The sequence below is a fragment of the Neurospora tetraspora genome (genome assembly GCF_033439725.1).
Source record: "Neurospora tetraspora strain CBS 560.94 chromosome Unknown B0H65scaffold_1, whole genome shotgun sequence".
NCBI lineage: Eukaryota > Fungi > Ascomycota > Sordariomycetes > Sordariales > Sordariaceae > Neurospora > Neurospora tetraspora.
The window spans coordinates 2,056,324-2,082,237 of record NW_026944383.1 but is presented as its reverse complement, the minus strand read 5'-3'; the positions used below and the strand labels follow the sequence as shown (position 1 = coordinate 2,082,237).

At 52.3% G+C, this 25,914-nt stretch overlaps 10 protein-coding genes across 10 annotated transcripts; 6 read left to right on the top strand and 4 right to left on the bottom strand.

Moving 5' to 3' along the window:
* Positions 1-317: 317 nt before the first annotated feature.
* B0H65DRAFT_19093 (DNA glycosylase) lies at positions 318-2,345 on the bottom strand. The gene is made up of 2 exons (XM_062821636.1): positions 1,960-2,345; positions 318-1,905 (listed from the first exon to the last, which is right to left on the bottom strand). The coding sequence occupies exons 1-2, from the start codon at positions 2,162-2,164 to the stop codon at positions 419-421; spliced, it is 1,692 nt and encodes a 563-aa protein (XP_062685986.1). The 5' UTR covers positions 2,165-2,345; the 3' UTR covers positions 318-418.
* Positions 2,346-4,099: 1,754 nt separating this feature from the next.
* On the top strand, positions 4,100-7,333 carry B0H65DRAFT_19078 (RIP defective). The gene is made up of 2 exons (XM_062821635.1): positions 4,100-4,227; positions 4,388-7,333. The coding sequence occupies exon 2, from the start codon at positions 4,553-4,555 to the stop codon at positions 7,103-7,105; it is 2,553 nt and encodes an 850-aa protein (XP_062685985.1). The 5' UTR covers positions 4,100-4,227; positions 4,388-4,552; the 3' UTR covers positions 7,106-7,333.
* A 1,196-nt stretch (positions 7,334-8,529) lies between these two features.
* On the bottom strand, positions 8,530-11,127 carry B0H65DRAFT_504666 (RNA polymerase II transcription elongation factor-domain-containing protein; the record flags this gene model as incomplete). Its single annotated transcript, XM_062827933.1, has 3 exons — positions 8,530-9,578; positions 9,642-10,411; positions 10,772-11,127. The coding sequence occupies 3 exons, from the start codon at positions 11,125-11,127 to the stop codon at positions 8,530-8,532; spliced, it is 2,175 nt and encodes a 724-aa protein (XP_062685984.1).
* A 1,125-nt stretch (positions 11,128-12,252) lies between these two features.
* B0H65DRAFT_414265 (glycosyl hydrolase family 76-domain-containing protein) lies at positions 12,253-14,866 on the top strand (the record flags this gene model as incomplete). The annotated part of the gene is made up of 3 exons (XM_062823905.1): positions 12,253-12,361; positions 12,419-12,523; positions 12,591-14,866. The coding sequence occupies 3 exons, from the start codon at positions 12,253-12,255 to the stop codon at positions 14,864-14,866; spliced, it is 2,490 nt and encodes an 829-aa protein (XP_062685983.1).
* A 1,609-nt stretch (positions 14,867-16,475) lies between these two features.
* Positions 16,476-18,639, top strand: B0H65DRAFT_19018 (cytochrome P450). The gene is made up of 4 exons (XM_062821630.1): positions 16,476-17,157; positions 17,239-17,888; positions 17,955-18,174; positions 18,256-18,639. The coding sequence occupies exons 1-4, from the start codon at positions 16,751-16,753 to the stop codon at positions 18,464-18,466; spliced, it is 1,488 nt and encodes a 495-aa protein (XP_062685982.1). The 5' UTR covers positions 16,476-16,750; the 3' UTR covers positions 18,467-18,639.
* B0H65DRAFT_415771 (uncharacterized protein) lies at positions 18,521-18,682 on the bottom strand (the record flags this gene model as incomplete). Its single annotated transcript, XM_062824003.1, has 1 exon — positions 18,521-18,682. One exon carries the CDS (start codon positions 18,680-18,682, stop codon positions 18,521-18,523), a length of 162 nt encoding a protein of 53 aa, XP_062685981.1.
* Positions 18,683-19,986: 1,304 nt separating this feature from the next.
* On the top strand, positions 19,987-21,045 carry B0H65DRAFT_18995 (uncharacterized protein). Its single transcript, XM_062821627.1, has 3 exons — positions 19,987-20,232; positions 20,312-20,820; positions 20,892-21,045. Exon 2 carries the CDS (start codon positions 20,360-20,362, stop codon positions 20,789-20,791), a length of 432 nt encoding a protein of 143 aa, XP_062685980.1. The 5' UTR covers positions 19,987-20,232; positions 20,312-20,359; the 3' UTR covers positions 20,792-20,820; positions 20,892-21,045.
* A 723-nt stretch (positions 21,046-21,768) lies between these two features.
* Positions 21,769-22,919, top strand: B0H65DRAFT_514487 (uncharacterized protein; the record flags this gene model as incomplete). Its single annotated transcript, XM_062828644.1, has 4 exons — positions 21,769-21,840; positions 21,963-21,987; positions 22,079-22,319; positions 22,436-22,919. The coding sequence occupies 4 exons, from the start codon at positions 21,769-21,771 to the stop codon at positions 22,917-22,919; spliced, it is 822 nt and encodes a 273-aa protein (XP_062685979.1).
* Positions 22,920-23,187: 268 nt separating this feature from the next.
* B0H65DRAFT_415122 (Extradiol ring-cleavage dioxygenase, class III enzyme, subunit B) lies at positions 23,188-24,322 on the bottom strand (the record flags this gene model as incomplete). The annotated part of the gene is made up of 3 exons (XM_062823965.1): positions 23,188-23,466; positions 23,542-23,979; positions 24,050-24,322. The coding sequence occupies 3 exons, from the start codon at positions 24,320-24,322 to the stop codon at positions 23,188-23,190; spliced, it is 990 nt and encodes a 329-aa protein (XP_062685978.1).
* Positions 24,323-25,009: 687 nt separating this feature from the next.
* Positions 25,010-25,887, top strand: B0H65DRAFT_504660 (Phospholipase/carboxylesterase/thioesterase; the record flags this gene model as incomplete). The annotated part of the gene is made up of 3 exons (XM_062827932.1): positions 25,010-25,240; positions 25,309-25,706; positions 25,782-25,887. The coding sequence occupies 3 exons, from the start codon at positions 25,010-25,012 to the stop codon at positions 25,885-25,887; spliced, it is 735 nt and encodes a 244-aa protein (XP_062685977.1).
* Positions 25,888-25,914: the final 27 nt, after the last annotated feature.

Here is a 25,914-nt window from a genome sequence, read left to right as displayed (position 1 = left end):
AGCTGTCGAGCAGCTGTTGCCAGCAGGTAGAGAGGCCCTGTGGTACGGATGTGCTCAACTCTCGTCTCTTGAATCATCGGATCTTCAAACCTTGGTTCGCAGTCGAGTACTTACTAGTAAGGTTGTAAAGGACGAAAATATTTTGGGATTATCAAGATACGTTCTCTCGTTAATCCCATGTCTACTGTGTGGTAGCGGGGAAGTGGACATAGGATGAAACTATGGAGAAGTATCTACGACTCGCAGGCCTGGGAAGCTTTCATCCGTCATGGTGGCGAGTATGAGAACCATACGCTCTCTTCGTTTGACATACGTTTACTGGTTGGCCACAACTCGGGCTTGTATACATACACAGCATCTTCCTTAGGGAGCAGTAAACCAATTCCGCCGCAACTCATTTCGGCGTTCCATTGCCGTCTCAATCATATCCCCGGGCGTCTCCCTTCCCCCGGTCCAGCAGATGTTCCAACGGACACTCAGGTGCCTCCCTCCACTCCTTCGTTCCCGGCTTCGTCGCCTTCCGGCATTTGAAGCACTGTTGCCCATGGCGTATGAACAGCTGGTGTAACCCGTACTTGAGGTGATCCGGCACTTTCACATCGCAGTGTTTGAAACAGTCCTCCGCATTTGCTTTCTCCGGCACCCAGCCGAGCCAGCGACAGAACCGGTGGACGTGCGTGTCAACCGCAAAGCAGGGCTTGCGGAGACAGAAGAGGGCGACGCAGGCGGCAGACTTGATGCCAATACCGGGGTACCGCACAAGCTTGGCCATGGCTTCGTCTTTGGTGAGGGTGTGCATGTGGTCAAGGTTCAGCGTTTCTGGGAAGGCGACTTCTCGTTTGCCGCCCATTCCATTATTCTCTCTTGCCATCTGCGCCATCTCCAACGCAACCATGTCGAGGATTAGCTTGATGTTCTTGGCTTTCTGGTTCCCGTTCCCCGAAACCTTGATAACCTGGGCCAGCTTTTCCTCTGGTTCACTGGCAACGTTTTCCCAGTTGATACTTCCGGCACCTGAGCCGTGTTCTCGTAATCCGTACTCTTGAACCATGTTCCTGATCGCTTGGTCCGCCATGGCCATCAGAGTGTTGCCGCTAATCAGCGTCCGGAGGAGGGCGTCCAGGACGCAAGGTACCTCGCCACAGCCGGCCTTCTCCAGAGAAGCCTTGGGCATTTTCTTGGGTTGCTCTACCTTCCCATGGATGGCTGCCAAAATGCGGTAAACATCTCCGCATGCCTCAGAGGCGGGAACCTCACGATTGGGATAGGGCGAAAATCCTGGCGTGAGCCCCATGGGATTGTCTGGTCCTCTTTTCACTGGCATTCTGTAGTCAGGACTGTCACGGTCAACGGTGGGTGTTTTTGTGGCGGTAACCTTGGTTGTCTTCTCGGTTGACTTGACAATGATCTGTCCATTGCCGCTTTGGAAGGTTTCGTCGGTTGCGGTGTCTGGCTTCTTGGAAGACGACCTGGTTACACGTCGATCCCGTGTAGTACGTTCCTCGTCTCTGTCGTTCTTGGGAGTAATCACCTCAATAATCTTCCCCGGAGCAGCGTCCCCTGTCGTCTCTACAGCCTCCGTCGTATTTGAATTTTCCGTCCGAGCCTTGATGGTTCCGAGGTGAATCTTGGTCTGGCGTTTGGTCACACTCCGTGTATGATGCACAGGGCTATCGACAGGAGTGTTCCCTTGCAGGAGGCCCGTACCGATCGGTGTGTTCTGCGTCTCTACGTTCTCTGTCCGAGTCTTCGTAACCTCGAACGGACTCTGTGTCTGGCGTTTGGTCACACTTCGCGTGGCATACATCGGCGTGTCGGAAGAACCGCTCAGCGAATATGGTACCTCTGGAGTTATTCCAGGAGTTGGCAAAGCATCAATGCCATGGGACAAGACATCCCAACCACCTAAGTAGTCAACTGGTTAGCAGGCTGAAATTGAGAGCAAAAGGATAGCCGAACCTTTAACTTCGAGAGGCTGCGCCTGCGTGGCATGTCCCCGTTTCCGTTTCCCTCTCGTCCGAGAATCAACCTCAATCGAAGCTACAATAGTCACGGATGCATGATTTGGAGCGATGACCGATTTTTGGAGGGGGCTCACAACCACGATGTGTTCATCGGTGTCTACCTTGAGCCTCTTGGCGGCTGAACGGGTTCGCATCCCCATTGCAGCGATCGGGGCAAGGTTGCTTTGTGAATAGTGCTCCGGTTGCTAATTAGGAGCCTGAACAATGATTGTATGCGGATATAACAAGACCGACCCCTTGAAAAGAAACGAGCAGGCTCTAGGACGCGCACGCAAATCAGGCTAGAAGAATGGGCTTTGGAGGTGAAGAGCCAGACGTTCGGAGAGATGCACCTTTAAGTAGCGGACAACTACCCCAAAGTGGCAAAACCGAAGGTTCCGATGAACGTGCATGAACAATGCCTCGTGAGCAGGATTGGGAACGGCACTGTGATCGTAACAGTTCAGTTCATCTCTAATTCCATGTTTATTCATGATTGATCAAGGTACCACTAGCTAAGGGAATGATAACAGAAGAGAGCACCAACTGGCAATTGCAATGGCCATGGGCAGTCACCAATCTTCTGGTCCTACTCAACAAACTAAATACCGCACGATGTTATTAGCAGAAGTCCAACAACGCGAGGGAGGCCTGATACATCGAGGTATGAAATATTCAAAGATTCAGATAACATTTTTCTCCGCAGCAGAATGCTAGGCAGTCAAGGTTTTGATATTTGTCAAAACATCATGGAAAGGGACGACGGTGATGGTGAAAAAAGGAATTGGTAGCTTACCCTATAAATGCCCAGGTTCTAGAAAGGCTGTTCTCGGCTGTATGCATGTCTCTCGCAGCGCGATACACATTCCTGTTTGCATATTCGGAGTCCAGAGTTGCGCATGTGCGAAGAGGAAAAAGAGTTGGGGACGGTGCGGCGAACGAGGGGAGTTTGCGAAAATTGAACGTGAGGGTGGAAGGGTGGGGAACGACATCGTGGGGCCGGCACCGGGATGTTCCGAGACGGAATTACGAACATGGTTAGGATCTGCTATAACCCTAACCCGCATTGACACGTCTCTCTGAAGCATCATGACATCGGGTTCTTGTCAGTCTCGACTCCAAGCCCGTGAAGGAAACCAGTCGCTGTCGGTCCCAAAGAAATGCGCCTTGATCGATTATTACGATGATCCTGAACTATGCTGAGAAGCGCGCAGAAGGAATTCTCAGTCACCAAATCGTGGGTCAACAGCATGACGGAAAGGAAAGGACCAAGCGAAAGCACCGATGATTCACCTCCACAACTCACTCAACACATGGAAGTCCATGCTTCACCAGAGATATCCTTTGAGTCGTGGCATCACGGCTTCAGTCTCAGCTATGATTATGATGGCTCATCAAAAATTCGATTCTAGAGATGCGGCCGCGAAGGCATCATGCTCTGCGGTATCACAACCCGATTGATACCGTCACCAGGACATGAACCAAGAACGAGCTCATCCCAATGATGCCTAGTGTTCCTTCAATGGGCAAACATCTTTGATATTCTGATAACCTCAGATTTTATTCGGAGCGCTTAGTCTCTTACTCGCCAGCATAGATCGCATCACTTCTTCGGCACGAGCGCCTTCCATCCGATATGGTCTGTTTGCAAGCAGCCCAGTCGTAAAACCACCGGGTCAGATCATGGTTGCTCTGGCAACGGGAAATGAGCCTCGCCTTTTGATTCATCCCTTCTCCAAGGTCTATTGCCTGCCTCTGGAGCGAGTTGCGTGCTGATCTCGAATTTTTTGCCTGATGGATCATCCATCTCGACCTCTATAAAATCTCGGCCATCTTCGGATTCTATCTGGATCTCTTCCTTCCAACAACATACTGCCCAAGCAGGTCACTCTTCCACCAAGTTGTCTACCCATATATGTGACCCCTTCTTCTTGTATTGTCCTCCTACCTCATCCCAGGTCTCGGAGAGAGCAGCTGTCGCTCGCACTCCTCTCCCGCGGACGTATCATTTTTGTTGTATCAGATTTCCCCTCCCTCCAACGTCTCTAGACTCAGTTCTTGATCACTCTGTACCTTTCTTTCCTGCCAGTTCCCGTGGAGGAGACCGTACGGTGAAACGGACATTTCTTTCGCCATCTTGAGAGTATCAGATTGTACTATCGAGACGGACTGTGGGTTCTGGCAACATTTCAACGTTTGGGTGGCCTGAGCCCCTCTCAACTTCGTGAGTTTGCCCGAAATTTATCGTCCTCCTTTCTTCTCTCATCCTCACAACATACTCACTTCCAGCATCACTTCACGGTGACTCGTATTGCCAGGACAGCTGTTGCCGTCTGCCACCACTCTCCGTGAACAACCATCTAACTTTCTCCTCTTCTTCCCAGTCAACTCGAAATTTGTTACTTACCAGCCAGCCACTTTCATCTCACGCCTTACCTCGAACCTCCAAGTTCCTAAGAAGTACGAACTCACGAAGCTACAATCACTCAGTCCATCTCAGGTTCTTGTCACCCCATTCACTCTTCCATCGAAATCGAAGCCCCGCCAAAATGGCCGAGATCTGCGAGCCAAACTCCCTTCCGGGAGGAGAGCAGAACCCCTTTGTCGTGGACGACGAAGACGACGTCATCCAGATCCATGACGAAGAAGAGCTCGAGGAGCAGGTCGCTGAAGTTATAGATATCACAGAAGACGGTATCGAACCCTTTGAGTTCAACAGAGGCCCTCGATCAAGACCTGGAGAGGAGATTCTGCCTTCTTTCCTTTTACGCGACCAGGGCTTTATCATACGACCAGGGATGACCGTCGAACTCAAGGAACCGGAACCCATCGGCAAATTTTTCATAAGCTTTGTCCGTGTCACTTCTATAGCACGACAGGCTTTCGCAAATAACGTCACCATACGAGGCCACGGGTTCACGAGAGCAAAGGAAATGAACGGAATGCTACCGAAGCAATTAAACGAATGCTGCTTGATAGCATTGGTAGATACTCACGACCCTCGGCCTTGCAGAGAGAAGGCGATGATCGATATCAAGCCTGAAAACATTCTAACGACCAGAGAACTCCGTGTGACGAACGCAGCATTTCCTCAACATCGAGACAATGCAGTAGAAATTGCGGGCAAGAGACAGCAAATAAAGGACATGGGAGTTCTGGTCTCCCGCTACACTTACGTCGAGCACCATCAAATCGACCAGAACAAGCCTCGCGAATGGGCGTTCATGAGGGTTGAAGAGGAGGACGCAGATGAGAACTTCCGAGTATCCGGCAACGTATTGGTCAATGGCTGGCGGGGTGGAAAGGTTCCAGGAGGGTCGCTCGTACCTGCTGAACGAACACATGGACGGCGCCCAATGCATATCCACAATCTTGACGATCCCACCACCTCGACAGCACCTGGGCCGATAAATGTGCCGTTCAACCAGAAGTACACTGCCGGTGATACTTTTGCCGGTGCTGGCGGGGCCTCCCGCGGTATTACAGATTCCGGCGTGCATTTGGAATTTTGTGTGGACAATTGGGAACACGCAATCGCCTCTCTCAAAGCCAACTTTAACGGGACGACCATCTACGACACCGACATGCACGATTTCATTGTCGATAAAGATATTAAACATCGTGTTGATATCCTCCATCTGTCACCACCATGCCAAGTATGGTCACCAGCACATACCCGGCCAGGACAGAATGACGAGAAGAACCTGGCGATTCTCTTCTCGTGTACGCACCTGATAGAAAAAATCCGCCCACGGCTCTTCACGGTTGAGCAGACCTTTGGGATTCTTCACCCAAGATTTGAAAACTTCTTTCAAAGCTTGGTCAGAGGATTCACTGACCATGGCTACTCCGTCCGATGGAAGGTGGTGAACTTCTCTCACTACGGCCTTCCTCAGCCTCGGAGGAGGCTCATCATGATCGGTGCCGGCCCAGGGGAAAAACTCCCGCCATTCCCAGCCCCAACCCACAGCCCGGACGTTAGCCGTAATCGGAGGCACGGGGGGCTCAAGTCTCTTACAACAGCACGTCAGGCATTAGCAGCTATTGATGGAAGAAGGCGCTACCCCCTACACCAACCCTACCTCCAGCAATTCCCAATCCCAAGAGCCCCTTGGGATGGGGACAAACCCCTACCCTATACGGTTACTTGCGGAGCTGCCGAGAACTATCATTGGTCTGGGGAACGGCAGTTCACCCCGTTGGAGTATGCTCTATTGCAAGGCTTTCCGATGCATCACAAGTTCGCAGGCAACTACATAAAGAAGCAGATCGGCAATGCATTCCCTCCAATCTTCGTGAAGTTGTTATACAAACACCTTGTTAACTGGTTAGATACACAAGATAATGTGGTTCGTCAGGCACGTATCGAAGGTGTCGAACCCTTTCGAACGCCAACGGTTCGGAGGCATGTAAACATTGAGCGAAGAGAGGAAGACGAGGTCACATTTTTGAGTAGCCGAAAACGTCGCCAGTTGGATGCCGTTGATTTAATCGATGAGGACGACAACATCTACAACCGGAAAAGGGCACGGCTAGACATAACCCCAAGTCAGCCGAAGCAAAAGACCGTAATCGACCTCGATGAGGACATTTCCAACCTAGAATTGGACCAAGACAACGACGACGCCAGGTCCGACAGTGCTACCATCCGTGAATCCTCTGTGGACTCACCACGGGGCTCATCACCCTCCACCCCCTTTTCAACATCAGCATCACCCTATCTACCTGTAGGACCACCGGGCTCTTCACACCACACACCAGGATTGTTTGTCTCCCCAAAGCCACCGGCACCTTCACCGCTAGGTCTAGGCCTAGATCCACCCTCAAAAGCCACTTCCTCCACAACCCAGAGAACTCAGACCCTGCCAAATTCTTCATCCTCGAACACGCAAAGTGTGCGCAGAAAGCTGTTTTTGACAGTCCCGCCACCAAGGACCGAACCCTTCAGCTCGCCTAGTTCTACGAGCTCCACGAGTTCCAGTGCTACAAGTTCAAGTTCATCAGCACCAGCATCATCCAGTGGCTCGAGTTCCTCGGGCGCCGAGGTGAAGAAGGAGAATCAAAAAGGGACGAAGGAAGAGCCTATGGAGCTTTCGGATTGATTTATTGGTGTTTCGATCCCCTTCTTGTCTCTTTTTTGCCTTGTACATGAGGAGCAGAGCAGTGTACTAGGTGAGCCTCTCGATACGGGCAGGGGCGGAGATGAATATTTGCGACCATGTCACGACACACGAACGAGATGGCCTATCACACATACATAACCTGATGAAAGAGCGTCTTGGGTACTAGGCGGGAGACGCAACCACCAGCAAGCACTTGGGGGGCACGACCAAGTTTACCCTCTCGTTTCTTTTCATTTCATTTCTTTTTTGCCCCTTTTCTATGTTGGTTTTGGTCCATTAGGTAACCTACCGGTTCCGAAGGGGTCAACTTGGCAACTTACCTTAACAACCCAATTAATTCCCGCCAGTTCGTTTTTGAATTGACCGGAGGTGGAGGAGAGCACCGGGCACAGTTAGATGGTCAATGGCGTGTACAATACCTGGCATCCCCCCACCCTACATTGGACTGGATCCACGGATGGGGATGGGGATAGATTTGTAACACACACATACACCTATATGTACCAGACCTTGGACCGAGAGTTCCAGGTTTGGAACTATGACACCCCAACAATTAGCCGAAGTTGCTGGTATCGGTTCTGTGGTGGAAAGGGACGACGGATTAGTGCTGGAAATATTTTGCTTGTAGAGATTTTCTGTCGTTCTTGATCGACAATGGGAGGAACTTGTCAGAATTGGCTGGGAGTTGGTTGTCATGAAGGTGGGAGTCGCGAGGTGGGCTTTGACTCTACTGGCCTGGTTCTTGATATGTTTACGACTACGAAGGATAACTTGACTTGCTGCCGAACTATGTACAGCGGCAATGTTTATAGAGGTGGGTAGAATGTGATGGATCACCGGCCTCTGCAGTGTAAACTTGAAGGGCTTCATCTTTATAACCTTCGGTTGCAAGTCAGAGGGTCAACCATTCACCAAATGTAATAGACCAGATACGCACAAGTCGAGCACGACGAAATGTGAAAAATCGATTGTATTGATTCTTAAAGGATATTATCTAAGGATATCATCAAAGGATATCCCATCTGAGCTGTAGCCCGTCCTGTATTCCACCGATCGCCCTCCATATAGTAGATCTGCTTGACTCGTGGCTGCCAAAAAGACGAAAACAGCCACTTCATCGCCAAGTTTACCTCCTCTGTTCGACCTTTCGCTGCCTGTTTCAAATTCCTCCGCAAATCGAGCTTAAAACGCTTGTAAACCTAACGCCAGCTTCCGTGATTGCCCAAATGCCCATCCCTTGCAAAATGCTGACAACTCCATGAGGGTAGGTATCGTATGAACCGTTTCCCATGCCTGAACCGAAGAAAAAGCAGAAATCATAACTAATCGCATGCATCCGACGATGTCCAAGATACTGAACCGATCATACCCCATGATCAAAATACCGATGTGCGGGCACGGGATTACTCCTCCTCGCTAACGTCACTCTCCAGGTCCTTCGCAAGTTCCGCCTCCATGGCAGCAATTTCGGCATCATCAATGCCATCAGCGGCATTAACCTGGTTGTTGGCCGGCGCCGATTCTTGAACGTTTTCGAACTCTGCCTCCATGTCGGAGCCATCGTCAAAACTGAAGCGGTCAGGAGGAGGCAATGGGTTCTCGTGGTAGCTATTGGTCCTTGCCAATGCCGCGGGTTTGTTGATCGGGCTGGGTAAGGCCAAAGCATCCACCATGTCCTCGTCTTCCTCCTCCTCATCGTCGTCCTCGTATCCACCGCCTTCTCCATCGGCGTCTTCGTTGAACCGAGACTCGAACTCGGCGTCCATATTGACGTCCTCTTCCTCGTCAGGGTTATAGGCGGCCGCAAACTCGGAAAAGCGCCGGGTCAGGGCGAGAGCCGGAGAAGCATACTTGTTGACTGCTGGCTTGAACCGTTCTGGTGGGGGACCATCGGGGTATTCTATCGTCAAGCCACCATCATCGTCATCCTCATCCTCGTCTTCGGAATCAGCGGGTGATGGCTTGCGGCGCTTGGATGTGTGTCCTTCTGCCTCTGCACGCGGCGGCGAGGCAGGCTTGGAGTGAGGTATCGTTGCAGGGTTCTGCTTGTTCTGGGCTGCCTTTCCTCCTCTTCCCCTGCCAGCAGGTGCGTTCTTGGCAGGTGCTTCCTTGTTCTTGGATGCGGCTGTGGATGCCTTTTGCTTGGGGGCCGGTTTGTCGAGAACAGTACCCTTGACATCTAAAGGAGGGAACTGCTTCGCGGCATTGGTGTCGGTCGGTGTTTTGGTGATGTTCATGTTGAACATTGAATCGACCTGGTGGAGGACGAAAGCCTTGCGGTCTGGGTCGAAGACGAGCACATATTGACTGTCTGCTGCAGTGCGGACGCCATTGTATTGATACTTGTCTCCGTTATCATCGAAGCCGAGGTTGTACGAGCCATCCTTCGCGGACCGCTTAAGCCTTGCTTGGCTCGGGGCGATGTCGGACGAGAGCGCCGGTTTGTGGTTGTCTGTATATTTCAGGGTCAGCGATGGGTTGGTAGCAGCTGGCAAAAAAGGAAATGAAAACTTACAGCGAATGCCGCTGACTGTTTCTTTGGACGCCTTGCCCAGTAAATCATCACTAAGAATGATGGGGTAGTTGCCATGCTTTGGTGGGTCCATATTGGCGCCCGAGGTGGCCAAGAGTGTCGACAATGGGTTGTCGTGGTTGAGCTTCACCTCTCCGATGAGCTTTTGTTGGGGACCGGCCGGGATGACCGTAGGGGTGAGCGAAGGGCTGATCAAAGATCTCGCGGCGAGTTCTTTGGCTTCTCTAGCGGCTTCGGCTCTTTTGGCGGTTTCTGCCCGTCTCTGGGCCTCAGTCTCCGCTTCCTTGGCTTCTTCAGCGGCTCGTTTGGCGGCTTCTTTAGCTTCTGCTTGAAGTTTTGTTTGTGCTTGTCTCCTGGCTGTGGCCGAGCGTTTCTCCTGGCTAATGATTTTCCCCAGCTGCGAGCCTTTCTGCCGACGGACGCGAGCGGGCTTTGGGGGCTGTTCAATGCTTTCAAGCACAGAATCGCCAAACAGAGATTCGCAATCTGTACCGTCGGGGTCGTTCGAAGTTTTGACGGGTCCGTTGACGGGTCCGTTGACGGGCTTGGGCGGCTGCTTGGATTGGGCCTTGGTAGACGGAGCAGCGGCACGAGAGGACGATGGAGTTGTGGACTTTTTAGCAGTGCTTCCAGTGGGTTTCTTGGGCTGCGCAGGCTTCTTGGTCTGTTGTTGCTCGGGCTTGCGAACAGGTGGTTGAGAAGTGGCAGGCGAACGGCGGTCGGAGGGACTGGTCGCGGGTTGGTCAGTTAGACTGGGAAGCGTGAAAGGCTAGCAGACACAATGAAGGAAGGAACAAGCAACGAGGCAAACGAAGAAGTCGGCAAAGAAGCGAGGCGTGAATGGCACGATACAAGGCGGGGGGAACAATGGAGTGAATGGATGGAGTCGGATGATGTGAAAGGAGGGAGGTGACGGAAGGCTGGCGCAAGAGCCCGCGGGAGTGGAATGGATCAGGGTTGAGAGTGGATGGGGCTTGCCCAAGCGGCGATCCCGTCATCGGACAGTGGCCCCCTGCCCTGTCCGCAGCTTATCACAGCCTATCACAGCGGCTGGAGGCCTGGAAAGTGCATAGGGTTCAGCGGCTCAGCAAGTGACAATTGAACGAACTTACCCCGGGTTTTGGTTCGGCTTGGCGAGAGGATCCGCACGGGCACCGGTGGTGCGTGGGGTGCGAGTGGGGCCGTTGCCCGCCCTGGGCTGTGTGGGGGATCCGCTGTTGTTCCTGGATGAAGCAACGGCGTGCTTGTCAGAGTTAAGGCTAGACTCTGCCCCTGGAGCACCACGACTTTGGAGACGACTTGTTGCCATATCGTGGGTAGCACGAGCAGCTGAGCCGGGCATGGGAACACGGTTCAGACGGGGTCTGTTTTCTGGGACTTGAGGGGGAGGAGGCTCTACGACCTTGTCGACAAGAGGACGAAACCTCGGCGCTTTGTTGATGTCGTCGAGGATGTCGGCGATCCCCATTTTGTCTGGGATAGGAAATGATGACCAAGTGTTAATATCCATGGATTGGATATAATCAAGATGATGGATGCTTGGTGGTATCGGAAGGTTGAAGAGAGAGTTGGGTTTTTTTCCGACTATAGGTTGCTTGGGGTTCCAGGAAAGGAGGAAAGAGCTACAGAAACACTTGGATGGATTTTTTAAGGGCATACTGTCTGGCGGAAATCAGTAGCTTGCGCGTCTTTTCAAATCCCGCTTCGACGGAGTGAATGTGATATGCGGCCCGTCAGTGGCTGTGAATCTTGGGTCATCTGGTGTTGTCCGGAGTTGTTAGCGTTTCCAGCTTTTGCCCCGCAAGGTCTTAACAGACCTCGGACACTGCATTTTTATCCCGAACTTGCTGCATGAAATGGATGTCCGCCATGCCATACTTGATTCCTGCTTTTACAGATGCACTCTGTTTCCCATCCTTAGTATCCGCGCGTTTCTTCCCGTCTACGCGGGCACACGGTACACTTCGCTTCAAGGTCAACATGGAGTACCCAAGTTCAGGACATCAAGAGAGCACAGACAGCTGTACACAGGGCTGACGAATGCAGACGTCAATCATCCTTGGGACAATCTTGCTCTCCTTTCCATAGGTAAAGGGCAAGAGAGCTCAAGGTCAGTCGCCAGCCGGTCTTTGCTTGCCTGCCCGCTGGCCTCTCAAATATTCGGCATCTTGCTTTCCCGTCTGGCGGAAGTTTCTTTCTGCCGTTTCCAGAAATGGAAGTTACGGATGCCAGCTTACTTGGGGCAGTTGCTCTTTCTTGATCTCATAGGGACTCGATACTGACCCGCTCAGAATGGAAGCTACTCCCTTGAACGAACAGCTGGACCCTGCCTTCTGAAATTACTCGAAGATGACATGATGGAGAAGGAACCATGCTGGAGTTCCCAGCTGGCTGCGGTTTACCACAAGCCCATCCGGGCACACCTCATCTCCTCGGTTGTCCAGTCTCTTCACATCTCTTGGTCTCTCCACGTCTTGCTACTGGAGAGTTCATTCCAGCTCTTGGTGTTGTTTTTTTTGGAACTTTTTGGAGTCTGAAAACTAGGATCTTGTTCTTCACCATTACCTATCGAATTGGATACAGCTGTCCCACCATGAGATCCCATGGGACCGAGGCCAGCTCCCTGTCTGCCAGGTTGATAACCGCCCTGTTAATGACAGTCAGTGTCGTTGCAGGCTATGATCTGGATTTGAGCTCAATAGGTGATTTCCCGCTGTCTACCCCGTCGACATTACTGCTGCTAACATTCCTTGTGCAAGACTCGCTCAAGCATGCCGCCAGCTTCATGGCCCAGGACATGATGTCATTCTACTCTGGCGACCAGCCGGGAGGCATTCCCGGCCTGTTGCCTCAGCCATATTACTGTCAGTAAAGCGTGAAACAAGCCAATCCCCCTAAAGCAATCCACTAACTTTATGTTACCGTCTATAGGGTGGGAGGCGGGCGCTCTAATGGGCTCGCTGATTGACTACTGGTACTACACCGGCGATACACAATGGAATGACCTCATCCAGCAGGGACTGCTTTTCCAGGCTGGCCCAAATAGCGACTACATGCCGCCCGACCAGACCATGACAGAAGGTAACGATGACCAAGGGTTTTGGGGAATGACGGTCATGTCAGCAGCCGAGTACAAGTTTCAAGATCCACCGAGCGACAAGCCGCAGTGGCTGGCTCTGGCACAGGCCGTCTTCAACACGCAAGCTGCTCGGTGGGACACCCAGGAGTGTGGTGGAGGGCTCCGCTGGCAGATCTTCACCTGGAACCAAGGCTACGACTACAAGAACTCCATTTCCCAAGCATGCTTCTTCAACATTGCCGCTCGCCTCGCTCGGTACACGGGTAATCAGTCATATGCAGATTGGGCGGACAAAACGTGGGATTGGATGGTCTCGTCCAAGTTCATGGATACGCAGACTTACTACATTTACGATGGAGCACACACAAGAAACTGCTCCGAAGTCACTCCTTATCAATGGACGTACAACAGCGGTGCCTTCCTCCTAGGCGCCGCAGCTATGTACAACTACACCACCGGGAGCACCCAGGAGGTCTGGCGAAGCCGAGTTGATGGCCTGATCAAGGGCCTTGGTATCTTCTTTACCGGTCCGCGACGTAATATCATGACAGAAGTCGCATGTGAGCCCGTCAACCTGTGCGATCTCGACCAGCAGAGCTTCAAAGCCTACCTCTCACGCGCCATGGCCGCCACAACAAAGTGGGCTCCATGGACATATTACCGCATCAAGCCTCTTCTTGAGTCCACCGCCATCGCTGCCACATCTACATGTATCGGCGGCAGCAACGGCCGCATGTGCGGGCTGAAATGGACGGAACATGGCAAGTGGGACGGTACAACGGGGGTTGGCCAGCAGATGGCTGCGATGGAGCTTGTTCTGGCCAACATGATCCAGCACGTTACCGCTCCCGTTACTAACCATACGGGCGGCACCAGCGCGGGAGACCCCGGGGCCGGCAGCGGGGATGTGGGTAGGACGGATCCGTTTAGCATTGCGGTTCCCTATCCGCCGATTAGCACTGCCGACCGAGTCGGTGCATGGATCATTACCGCTGTTATGATCTTGGGGCTGGTCTGTGGATGCGTCATGATGGTTCTGGACGAGAAGAGTAACCTGACTACCTGGAAACGGCTTTCGACTCTCCGTCCGGACGTTCTCTACGCCTGTGGCAAACACTGGCGGCCTGGACATAGGAAGAACGGCCGCGGCGGCGGGCATGGAGTTGACGGGCATTACGACTGCAACCGACCGCGCTTCGACATCGATGACACGTGCGCTTTCCAGAGCGATTGCTACGATGGCGGCTATGGTCATATTGCTGATGTCAAGGAGAAAGACACGGTGATTGAACTTCACCACGAATATGCCGACAACAGACACAGCTGGCACGGGATTCCTCCACCGCCACCACCGTCTCAATATTCGGCTCGTCATTCATCTTCTACCACCTACGTTGGAAGCAAAAGTGGAAGCAGCGGAAATGGCATTGGAGGTGATAGGATGCCCCCGGCCAACAAGAACATTATCTCCAACCGTCTGAATCATCTGAACCACCGCCGCAGCGTGCTTCAAAAACTGCATAACCAGCAGCAGCAGCAGCAGCAGCAGAACAGCAACCAGACGCATGTGCACCAAGTTCCGCATACCCCTCTCCACCATCATCACCACCACAATTACCACAATCACCGCTTCCACAGTCACAGCCACATCGACCAAACCCCTTACAGCGCCGCCAGCCGTCGCCATAACCATCCCAGCACCCAACCTTCTTACTACTGGGACCTAGACAACACCAACGGCATCGATCCCGCTCGGCACGTGTCGCAACTCTCGGGGATGTCTGCACTTCCTGGAGGTGTGTCGGGCTTGGTACCTGATGGCGCAACTGGGTTTACTCCGAATCCTAAGCGTCAACTTGACCAAAACAGGTCGGAGGAAACATCAGGCATCAAGGTACCGGCTCACTCTAGAACTCGGGATCATCGTGATTGTTGTCATGATGGAGAACGGGAAGATGGAGTGACCGCCGGGACTGGAAATGGAAATGGAAATGGAGATGTCGCTATCGGTGACAGGATCAATAACTGGAGGGAGGCGGATAAGGAGAGGAGAGAGAAGAGGAATAATAGGGGTGGTGGAAATCGGTTTGCTTGGGAGAGTAGTGAGAGTGTTTATTGGGGAAGTTGATTGAGGAGTCAGAACACCTTTTATTTCATCTTGCTTGTGGATCGGAGGTTTTGTTATGGTTCTAGTGATGTTATGATGGGCAAGAGCTATTTGGTATGTCATGGCATTGCTAAGGTCTGGTATCTCCATTCATTTTGGGCTTTGTTTGGAGAGTTGTTTTTAGGAGGATGGATAAACAATCAGGTACCTATTTCCTTTCCATTGCATTGTACCTACCTTATGGTTGTTATCTGTTAATGTATTCCCTGCATCTTCACTCTGCGTTTACCATGTTGCAGGAAGTGTTCATTGGTAAAATCGGCCACATACGTTACAGCCATATTGCTGTGTGCTTATTCTGACACTTCGACGACGGTCAAGCTCCCCCTTACGAAGCCTTTCCTATTCCAGAAGTTTGTTTACTTTCCATCGCTCGCCAAACCCGGATTTGCTCTCCGCAGCCCGCGATGCATCTCGCATGTGCCTTTTAGCCGATCTACCGCCGCTTCCCCATCAATGATGCTACCGTCCTAGCACGCTTTATAGCCAATCAGATTGGAAATAAGAACGCTTCTTAGCCCACCTCGATGTGCGAATGCGGTGGGTGATCGTCATCGATTTATGCCACGGTCGACCACTCTCCCATGACACCGCTCGACATGGACACCGATATTGACACCGAAAATGACACCGCAAGATGCTACTGCTACATTGCAGATACGAGCGCACAAGAATGAGTGAAACGAAAAGGGAAAGAAAAAACAAAAACAAACGGAAGGTGATTTTTCCGAGGCTCAAGTTACAATGAATGCGACCGGGTCGGAGGTCGGGGTCGGGTCGGGGCCAGCAAGCCCGCGCGGGGTCGTGACGATGATCCTCCCCAAAGTTGAACTAGCACAAGGGGATCGAACCGACCCGAACGGTGAGTCGGTTATCGCAGTGTGGGGGATGATGATCATTCAGGAAGGAGATTAGTGAACAACCGAGCTATGCAGATTGTAGCGATTCACGAACCGAAACGAACAAGTTGGGTTCACATAAAAATCCAAAAGCCCCCGCCTGCCAGGGCAGTACACGAACACATTCGCATCCAGCAAGATCATTCAATCATTCGAGTTGTGCGTTCGTCGTGCACATGTCACATGCTTATCCCCGATACCTATCGACCGACATACATTTCACTACGCAGTTCCGACTTTCGACGAAACAGTTCCTTCTCGTCAACCTCCTCGTCACTCACGAGCCCCGTGTGCGCCCTCACTCGCTCGATAGCTCAAGCCAGTGACATGTCAGTGTTTTGAGGTTGTACCACCTCTCTACACCGTGACCCGCGCACGAACACCCAGAGACGACAAGAGCGGGGAAAGGAGAAAAGTGGTTGGGATTGAGTACACTGGGGAGGTGTCAGTGATCAAAGTTCGCTTGGGAGACAGACCTACACTCACCCGGACTTGTATGCTCGACTGGCTGGCTGGCTGGTAGGTGAACAAGAAGAATTTCCCTATTTCTGTGTAACGCTTACCAACAACCTTACGCGAGCAGACTAGGGCTGACTCCTTTTATAGTACTCTCCAGAATAGCTTGTCTTTGCTTCATAGTACAACTGGCTGGTCTCAGAAAGCAGACGGAGCACCTCCAGAGAGTGAGAAGACGAGTGGTTAGTTATCGTATTGGGAGACAGACCTCTGTTCTGAAACCGTTGGAGGCCTACCTACCTACCTATATGCTCGCCCATATCAAAAGCTCGTCGAAGAAGAAGAGTTAAACTGAAATCGACCACAGCGGCAAGTCAAACTTGGGCTCATCACTTCAACTCACTCCCCTTCCAAAACGACATCAAACCACCACGGGCATTTTACTTACCAAATACAAACTACGACACCAAGAACCAACCAACCAGCCAAAATGCTAACCCCAACCACCCTTCTCCTCCTAACTCCCTTCCTCTACCTCCTCTCCCTCCTCCTCCGCACCACTCTCCACCGCGTGCGCGCCCGCTCCCTAGGATGCGGCCGGGTGGCAGTCTACCCCCACAAGGACCCTATCCTAGGTCTGGATCTATTCCGCGACACTTTGCGAGCCATCAACACGCACACACTTTTGCAGCTGTGGGACTCGCGGTTCCGGCGATATGGCAACACGCACTACATTTTGACGCTGGGGAGATGGGTGCTGATGACGAACGAGCCGGAGAACGTGAAGCTGATTTTGGGGACCAAGATGGACGAGTGGCCGCTTGATGGACCGAGATTGCATGCGGCCGTGCCGGTGTTGGGGAGGAAGAGTGTTTTTACTACTAATGGGGCTCAGTGGTATGTTTTCTCTCTCTTTGTTTTGGGTTCGTTCAGTTGTTTAGTGAGAGGCTACGAGTTACTAACTGCGTACTACTGCAGGCGCGAGGCTCGAGGAATGATCAGACCTTCGTTCGTCAGAGATCAAGTCGCCGACCTTCACTGCTTCGCCAAACACGTTGGCAACTTTCTCAACGCCATTCCCAAAGATGGATCGACCTTTGACATGCAGGAACTCCTGCTTTCCATGGCCATGGACTCGTCTACCGATTTCTTGCTAGGCTACTCCACCAACTCGTTGCTCGAACCCTCGCCCGAAGCTAAGCAGTTCCTCGAGGATTTCGAGTACACCAGCCGTGAGGCCGCCAAGAAGTCTAGACTTGGAACGCTTCTCCTTTGGTTGCCGAACGGGGAGTTCCAGGCGGCTGTGACAAGAGTGCGCGAGTATGTGCGAACCTATATAAGGAAGTCCCAGGCGGAGAAGACCGACAAGAAGGAAAGGAACTACGTTTTCCTCCATGAGATTCTAAAGTCCGGCGCCGATGAGGAACATGCCATCGACCAAGTCTTGTCCGTCATTATTGCCGGAAGAGATACCACTGCTGCGGCAATGACGGCATGTTTCTACTACCTGGCTCGAAACCCGGCAGCGGTACAGAAACTGAGGAAAGAGATCCTTGATGTGGAGGACGAGATGCCGACCTGGGAGCAGCTGAAGAATATGAAGTATCTGAACATGGTAATCAAGGAAGGTGAGTACCGTACCCGGAGGATAGCACTTACGAAGGGGTTACCTGATTGCTAACAACGGCTTCAAGGTTTGCGGCTGTTCCCTCCCGCATCTACAAACTCCAGAGCGCCAGTCAAGGACACGGTTCTACCCCGAGGTGGTGGCCCGGATGGCAAACAACCTATCCTGGTGCCCAAGGGCCAAGTCGTCAGGTGGTCGCTATACAGTCTCCATAGACGTAAGGATATCTTTGGAGAGGATGCCGATGAGTTCCGCCCAGAGCGGTGGGATGAGAACCTTCGGGTCGGGTATGTGCCTTTTGTTTTCCCCCTCTGTTCATCCTTTCCAGGGCTTCTTGTGGTTAACGCAGCTTGCTCCTCGTTGTACAGATGGGAGTACATCCCCTTTTCCGGAGGCCCGCGCATATGCCTTGGCCAGCAATTTGCGCTCACCCAGATCGAATATGCCCTCTTCAAGTTCTTCCGTGCCTTCAAGAGCATCGAACCCCGGGATGCCGACGGTCCTCTACTACTTCGCACAAATCTCACTGTCACCTTTGCGAATGGCTGCTTGGTTAGTGCGACACCCGACTCGAAGTAGGTGGTAGCACCTCTGGAGAAGGGACTGAGAGGCGGAAGAAATCAAGCGATGTCGTCAAGTAGCATGCGATTTAGTTGTTGCTTCCGGTGTTCTGAATCTGCGTCTCGGGATAGGAGGAACAGTCTGTATTTCGGTCAGTGCTGGACGCACAGGAAGCGTTTGCGTTTGCTTGTTTTTGCTGTTAGGTCTGTTGTGGTAAGTCGCACAACATGCCATGCGGAATATGAGGAGTGTATCACCTTGTACGACAACACAAGATTGTCCGAGTGATCTTGCAATAACAATAACGGCGGCTGTGCTTGACAAGCGTCCTAGCTGTCTGTCGGCTTGACACCTGCTGCACCTTTAGCCATGGATGCGGCCCCAAGCAACCGAGCAGATCCGAGTTTGAGTTTTGGTATCAACTTGTCTGGATTTTGTCGAACATGTTGGGTCGTCTTTTTGTTTAAGTGCTGTGCCTGTCGTGCCCAATATTCTCCTTGGCTGTTGCACGGCCTTACGTGATGGTATCTCGTCTGGGCGCGACCAACAGGATGACGGGATGGCTAACCAGGAGCGACCTTGCGCATAGGCCTGTGCCATGTCTTTGACTGGTAGTAAGAAGTCGCCATGACCCTGACTGCGTAGATTGGTGTTCCGGTCTGTTTCTCTCCAGTGATAGCCTCCGTCGTCACTGGAAACCTAGTAGTGGTTTTGCGCAAGACGCAGAGAATCAGCATCGACATGGCGGGTTGGCCGAGATAACACTGACTGTTGGTTGCCAATGGAACAAAAAAATTGCACTAAAACTGGGGTTTCTCAGGTTTTTTAGCGTGGTGATTTCTCTTCAACCATGACGAAAAGCTGCGCGATGACGAGATGGGAGGGTGGAAGGTGAAAGGGATGATGAGTTGAGGTTTTCAAGAGACGTGATGGTCATAGGACGCCGATATACTTATCATTGGACACTGTCCAAAGGAGGGAACCACAGATTCGTCATTGAGTCCGTCAGGTAAGAGCTTTTCGTCGAGTCCTCACCAAAGTGTGGAGTGCCGGGGCATTCTTTCCGATCTTGGAGTGTGGACCGAGTGATGGCGGTGGTCGTGCTTTCCATCCATCTTCTCGGGAAGATCTTGTCTTTGTCGGCAAATCTTTCCTTTTTGACTTTTCTTCCTCCGTCCTTCCACCTCACTCTCTGGGCAGCAGCACCGTTGTTGCTTTCTCCCCTCCCTTGTGCAGATCCCATTCTCAAGTTCGAATCACAGACATGACATCGCCCTAGCGTCTACCTTTCCATACGTTAACTTTCCTGTTTTTTCAATGTCAAGCCACTTCGTCGTCTGCCCCGTCCATCGCCAGGCGCATCTCGGTCAATGCTGCCGTACTCAACCAGCAAATGCAATTCATTAATCTTGCATCATCTGGGGGTGGCAAGATGGGCTCAATCTGGAAGGAAGAGATGTCGACCTAACTCGCCAGTTCGAACTCTCCGTCCCATACTCGTCATGACGTGTCCAGCCCTTCGGTCATATTCTCAGACTGACCTAGAACTCGTTCGGGCCTGGAAAACTGATGTCAATTACCCGTTCCCTGTCATCACAAGCTCGACCGCCGCAATACATAAACACCAACATACCGACACACTTTTGACACTCTTTCCCAAGTTCTCAACAGTTTGCTTCAGTCTCACTCCACTTTTGCCCTGCAAATAAGAGCTACGCATCCCTTCTCTTCGCCAACGACCGCCTTGGACGAAAAGCCATCACCCGCCCTCAGGGTCTGCAGAGGTAGCTATCCATCACGCATCCCTTGATATGGTTCCGCATACGGCAAGATACATTGGCGCTAACCATGATTGCTTGCCAGAAACCACACACACATATCTCCGTGCATCAAAGGGACTAACCTCTCGAGATGGCTCAAGACGACAATTCCGTCAACCAGTCTCAAAATGTTTCCGACGAAAAGCAGCAATACAAGTTCGGAGCGGTTGAAATCGGTATCATTGTAGCCTCCTGTGCCATCCTGGTATCCTTCTTCGTCGGTCGATTCTACATCCGCAGGTTACAGCGCCGTCGACAGCTGGACATGGAGTTCCAGGCCCGGCAAAGAGACCTGGAGGCCTTGTACGAAGAAGACTGCAAACAACGAGTGACCAGCATGGTATCAGATACCGGCTCTGCTGAGGCACCAATACTCAAAGGCAACATCACCATCCAGTCGAAGATCAACAACGAGTCTGAGAAGCAGGTGCCGAAGCCTCCCCTTTGGCGTTACATCAACTCGAAACACCCGCGTAACGGCTCGGTCACTCTCGTTATTCCACTTCACAACCGGGACAAGTAGGTCCTTTGACCTGCAACTTCTGTTCACCGGTGGGTTATCGGTTTCACCACCTTTCGTTCCAGAAGCTATTAACTCTTTCTAATATTGATCCCGCGGGCAGCTGCATGGCTTCTTCAGGGACATCCCCTTCCGATAGCATTTTTCAAAGGGCGTTATCACATTTACTTTTCTTCTTTCTTTCTTCCTAGTTCGTTTCAATCCCGTTGCGGTGCATAGTCAAGGATCGTATTGATACCAGGTCTACGTGGGTGCGAGGAGGTGGAATTCACTCCGCAGCTGTCGACGTCGTTTGCAATCTTGGCCGCCCTTTTGCGACGCAAACCACGCTTTTAATGGTTGTCAAGTTTCATTTCCCATATAAGCAGAAGGGAATTTGATTGGGGGGACTGTCAGTTTGGTTCGATAAAAAGATGCCGGTGGCCATGTGTTCCCATGCATGCATCCATCACACAAAGGAGGAGGTGGATATCTCTCTTATCAAGTTTTCATACTCTATCTCTCTCACCTTCTACCTGTCATGATAGTAACTCTATGTAGTCTTGCTTAATGTCTGATTCTGTTTGTGTTCATCAGCTCGGGCCTTTTAGTTGCGTCGTTTGCTTTGAATACCGAATCGTTATGCGGCTGGCCGCCGAGCTTGCCTGTGTTCTGTTCCATTGCTTGTTGCTCCCCTCTCTCTCTGTAAGACAGGGAACTCTCATCGCATAGGCAGAGCAATGGTCACTGTTCAAATTCCAATATGAGGCTCACCAACCCTTATTCCTCCTCTTCTGTCCGTCTTCATCTCCTGTAGCTCAACATGTCCATGGCCACCCAAAGGGTTCTGCCACACTAGCGGTTATTTTAGCCGTTCGTTTGACACTTCCATTTTCTTCAGATACGTTTTTTTAAACAAAGCCCAAAGCCGCCTGAGCTGATTGTACAACTGGATCTGTCCCGTATCGGGCCAAAGTAGCTGGTCAGAAATAGCTACCGAAATGGCTACCTATCCGCGCCAAACCTCGTGGATTCATGATGCCTCAACGATCTCGCTCGAAGCGGGCAATGATGTAAGTCCGCGTTGCTGAAGACATGTGAAGAGTCCGATCAATGTCTAATACAACTCCATTCAACGAATACATCCCATATCTTCCTTGTATTCTCCATCATCTGCTAACTGAGGCATGACTAGGGCTTCAACAATGCTATTGACCACGGTAAGCTCTATCAACTTGACACCGACGCTGGCTCTTCATCTTTCTCCCGGTTCTCTCACATGACAAATACTCACAATACTGCATGAGACAGTCAGGCCATCCGGAACCCAGCCGAGCACTGGCATCCGCAGCCATGCTTATCATGAGGAGATCGCGCAGAATCATATCAGCATAGGAGAGGAGGGCAATGGCCATCAATTCGATGACGAAGATGATGGTACGGCGGGTGAAGGATATCTACATGCGAATGGGAATGTTGAAGAATCTGTGGAAGACCAAGACCGCCCTCAATCACCGATCAAAGATGAGGAAGGGAAAATGCGTGACCAGAAGTGAGTACCTACATACAGCTCTTCCACCACTTACTTAGTTGTTCGATCGAACGAGTATCTTTCTTTCAGTTGTAGGCGAGTTAACTGACAAGAACTCTTGCAAGTAACCACTACAGTGGCAACGACAACGAGACCGCAGCATCAGATCACGCATCCGCTGGGAACTCTCCAAGGGAAAACGGAGGGGAATCCTCCTCCCACAGCGGCATCACGCCAAACCGGAGTTTCTCGAAAGCCCATCGCAACAACAGTAACAGCGCCGAACTGATGCTTCAAGGGGTCTCTTCAAGAAGCCCTACGCCCTCACAATCACCGCAGAGTCCCGAAACGTTGAGTTATAATCTGGGTGGGTATTTCCAGTCTTGTGAGGACTGTTTCATTGCTGGGCTGGGCTGTGTTCATTTTACGGCGGCGGCGACGATAATTATGCCTGATGGTAGAGGTAGTCTGATCCGCGACGGTGGCCATGGTGGTCATGGCGATGGCAAAGCTGCGCGTGAGCGGCATGAGTGGCTTGTTGAGCGGATGAAGGAGAGTTTGGCGAAGATTAATTGCGCTGGTGGCGGCGGTGGTGGTGTGGTTCCGAGGAGTGGTGCTTGATGCGGATGTGGGTGGTGGGATGGGACATGGAAGGGCTCGATGTTGGATACCTAGTTAAGTTGTGACAAGATTCGTATGTCAACGCTCTTTTAACCAACCTGTGTGCAGCCCAGTGCTTGTCTCATCTGTACGATTTGTCACCAAGGCCATCCGAGGAGGTTTTGTTTGGGACTGTGCAATGTATATCACTGTTGCTACTATCCAAAACCATCGCACGCGTGCACCTTGTCGATCATCCCAGGTAACCTCTCAGTTCACTCAACCCCCCTCACTCCTCAGGTACATCCCCAAACCGATACTGCGCCCAAGCAAAGCTCCCCTCATGCAACGTCCACGTCTGCACGCCCTTATCCTTCCCCGCCGCGCCCGCCGCCACATAGATAGGCATCAAGTGATCCATCCACGGGTGCGCCTGTCTGGCGTCCGGCCTCTTCGCCGCCGCCCTCATGCGGTCCAGCCTGCCCTCCGCATCGCCCTCCACCGCCTCCTTCAGCGCGTTATCGAAGCTGACCGCATAGGGAAGCGGGTTGGGATCGCCCCACGAGAACTGCATATCCCGCAGGTTATGCACCGTCATGCCGGTACAAATAATCACCACGCCCTCATCGCGGAGCTCCTCGACGGCCTGTCCCAGACGATAGTGCGCGTCCGGATCTTCGGACTTGAAAAGCGAGACTTGCACAAGCGGGACGGTGATGGCTCGGTCCGTGTTTGGTGGAAAAGCGACGTTGAAACCCGAGAAAACGCCGTGGTCGAGTCCCCGCTTGAGACCCTTGGACTGGATGTTGTTTTTGATCAGGAGCTGCTGGATTTTGGCGGCTAGCTGGGGGGATCCGGTTGCAGGGAAAGTCGCCTTGTAGAAGTGGTCGGGGAAGCCGTAGAAGTCGTAGATCAGGTCTGTTGGGCCACCGCCGTTGTTGAGGTGGATCTCGGAGGGGGTGGCTTGCCAGTGGGCGGAGAAGACGACGACGGCTTTGGGCTTGACTTTTTGGACGATTTCTTTGCCGATGGCTTGGAGGATCGGGTAGACGGGGTGTTTGGTGTTGTATTGGACGTCGGGCTGGGGAGGAGGGGGTGTTAGTTGACGGGTTTTTATGTGATGTGGTTATTAAATGAGTGAGTGAACTTACTCCTCCGTGGGAGAAAAAGTATACAGGGGGCCTGCCCATCTTGGAAGAGGTCAAGTTTGCTGTGGCGGCAGCCTGAAGCGGTGAAGTAGTGGTGGTTGTGAGGTTGGCCTTGGGGGCGTTGTTAAAAGCTGTAGTAAACTTGTTGAAGGTTTCGCTTCGGACCCGGGAGAACAGGCCGCGAGCAGTTGAAGAGGAAGCCAGGAGGATCGCCAGGGCGGCAACGAGGACAGGAACGATCATAAGAGGTCGGCTGCGTGGCCGCGGATTAGGCATTTAGGTTGTCTGGAGTGAGAGTGAAGTGAGGCTCAACACAGCTGAAAAAAGAGGGTGTGTGCACCTTGATGACCAAGGGAAGGGACTCTGTCCTATAAGAAGTGATAAGAATTCATTCTCGATTTAAAAGCATGTCTAAGCATTCCCCAGTCCCCATCATCGTCGCGGACCATTCATGGTGGGATTCCGGGGCAAGAGACTCCACTCGGGTGATTGACACAAAGGAGCCCATGACATGATGTGACCTTGTTGGCTTGTCGGTCGTGATCCGAAACAGTGCGCCGAAAAGGTGGTGAATGTTTGCTGAAGAATGCTTTCGTCAGCGGTTGGTAACGGTTGGTAAGGCAGGCCCCTGCTCCGCTGTACATCCCACTGCAAACGCCGACAAGTCCGACTTTGGTGGTGTATTGACATGGGTTAGGGTTATACGTGAGACCAGACTTCTTCCCGGACTACCCCACCCTCCGTGTGCGGAGGCCCCGCTTCGCCGGGTTTCCACCATCCACCAACGGCCCCGAGTCCCGTTCCTCGAAGCTCGCCTCCAACTGCAAAGATCCCGGTTGCGCATCGGCCCCACGTATGAACTTCGGACGGCGCTAGTCAACTACAACGCCATCGGTACTCCGGGAATCACCTTCTTGGACTTTCAACACATACAGATCAATACTTTGATACCATCACACAAAAATGGCTTCCCTTGCTCGTCGTCCTCCTCTCCTCTTCCCGGCTGTGGCCCGGCACACGGCCACCGTCATCTTCATCCACGGCCTTGGCGACACCGGCCATGGCTGGGCCTCGGCCGTCGAGCAATGGCGCCGCCGCCAACGCCTTGATGAGGTCAAGTTCATCTTGCCTCATGCGCCTTCGATTCCCATCACTGCCAACATGGGCATGAAGATGCCTGGTTGGTACGACATTGTAAGCTTACACTGCCTGCCTGCCTCCCTCCCCGCAAAGTTTCAAGTCTAATACCACAGTTATAACAGGTCGCCATCGATGGCAGCGCCGAGTCCCTCCGCCGCAACGAGGACGAGGCCGGCATCCTGACCAGCCAAGCCTACTTCCACGATCTGATCCAGAAGGAGATCGACTCGGGCATCCCGGCCGACCGCATCGTCATCGGTGGCTTCAGCCAGGGCGGCGCCATGGGCCTGTTCAGCGGCCTCACTGCCAAGTCCAAGCTGGCCGGCATTGTCGCCTTGTCCACGTATCTCCTCCTCAGCCTCAAGTTTGCCGAGCTCGTGCCCAAGCCCGAGTTCAACAAGGAGACGCCCATCTTCATGGCCCATGGCACTGCTGATCCGGTTGTCAACTATAAGCTGGGTACGATGAGCCGCGACTTGCTCAAGGAGATGGGGTACAATGTCAAGTTCGAGACCTATCCGTAAGTACCACCCTTGATGTTTTCGTCCTGATCGATCTTTATCTGTTTTCAATGCTGACTGCCTGGGAATGCTAGGGGCATGGGTCACTCTGCTTGCCTGGAGGAATTGGATGCGGTCGAAGATTTCTTGACCGAGAGACTGCCCAAGGTGGCTGATAAGTCGGAGAAGTCTGAGCTATAGTGTTTTTTTGGTGAATATGCTAGCGAT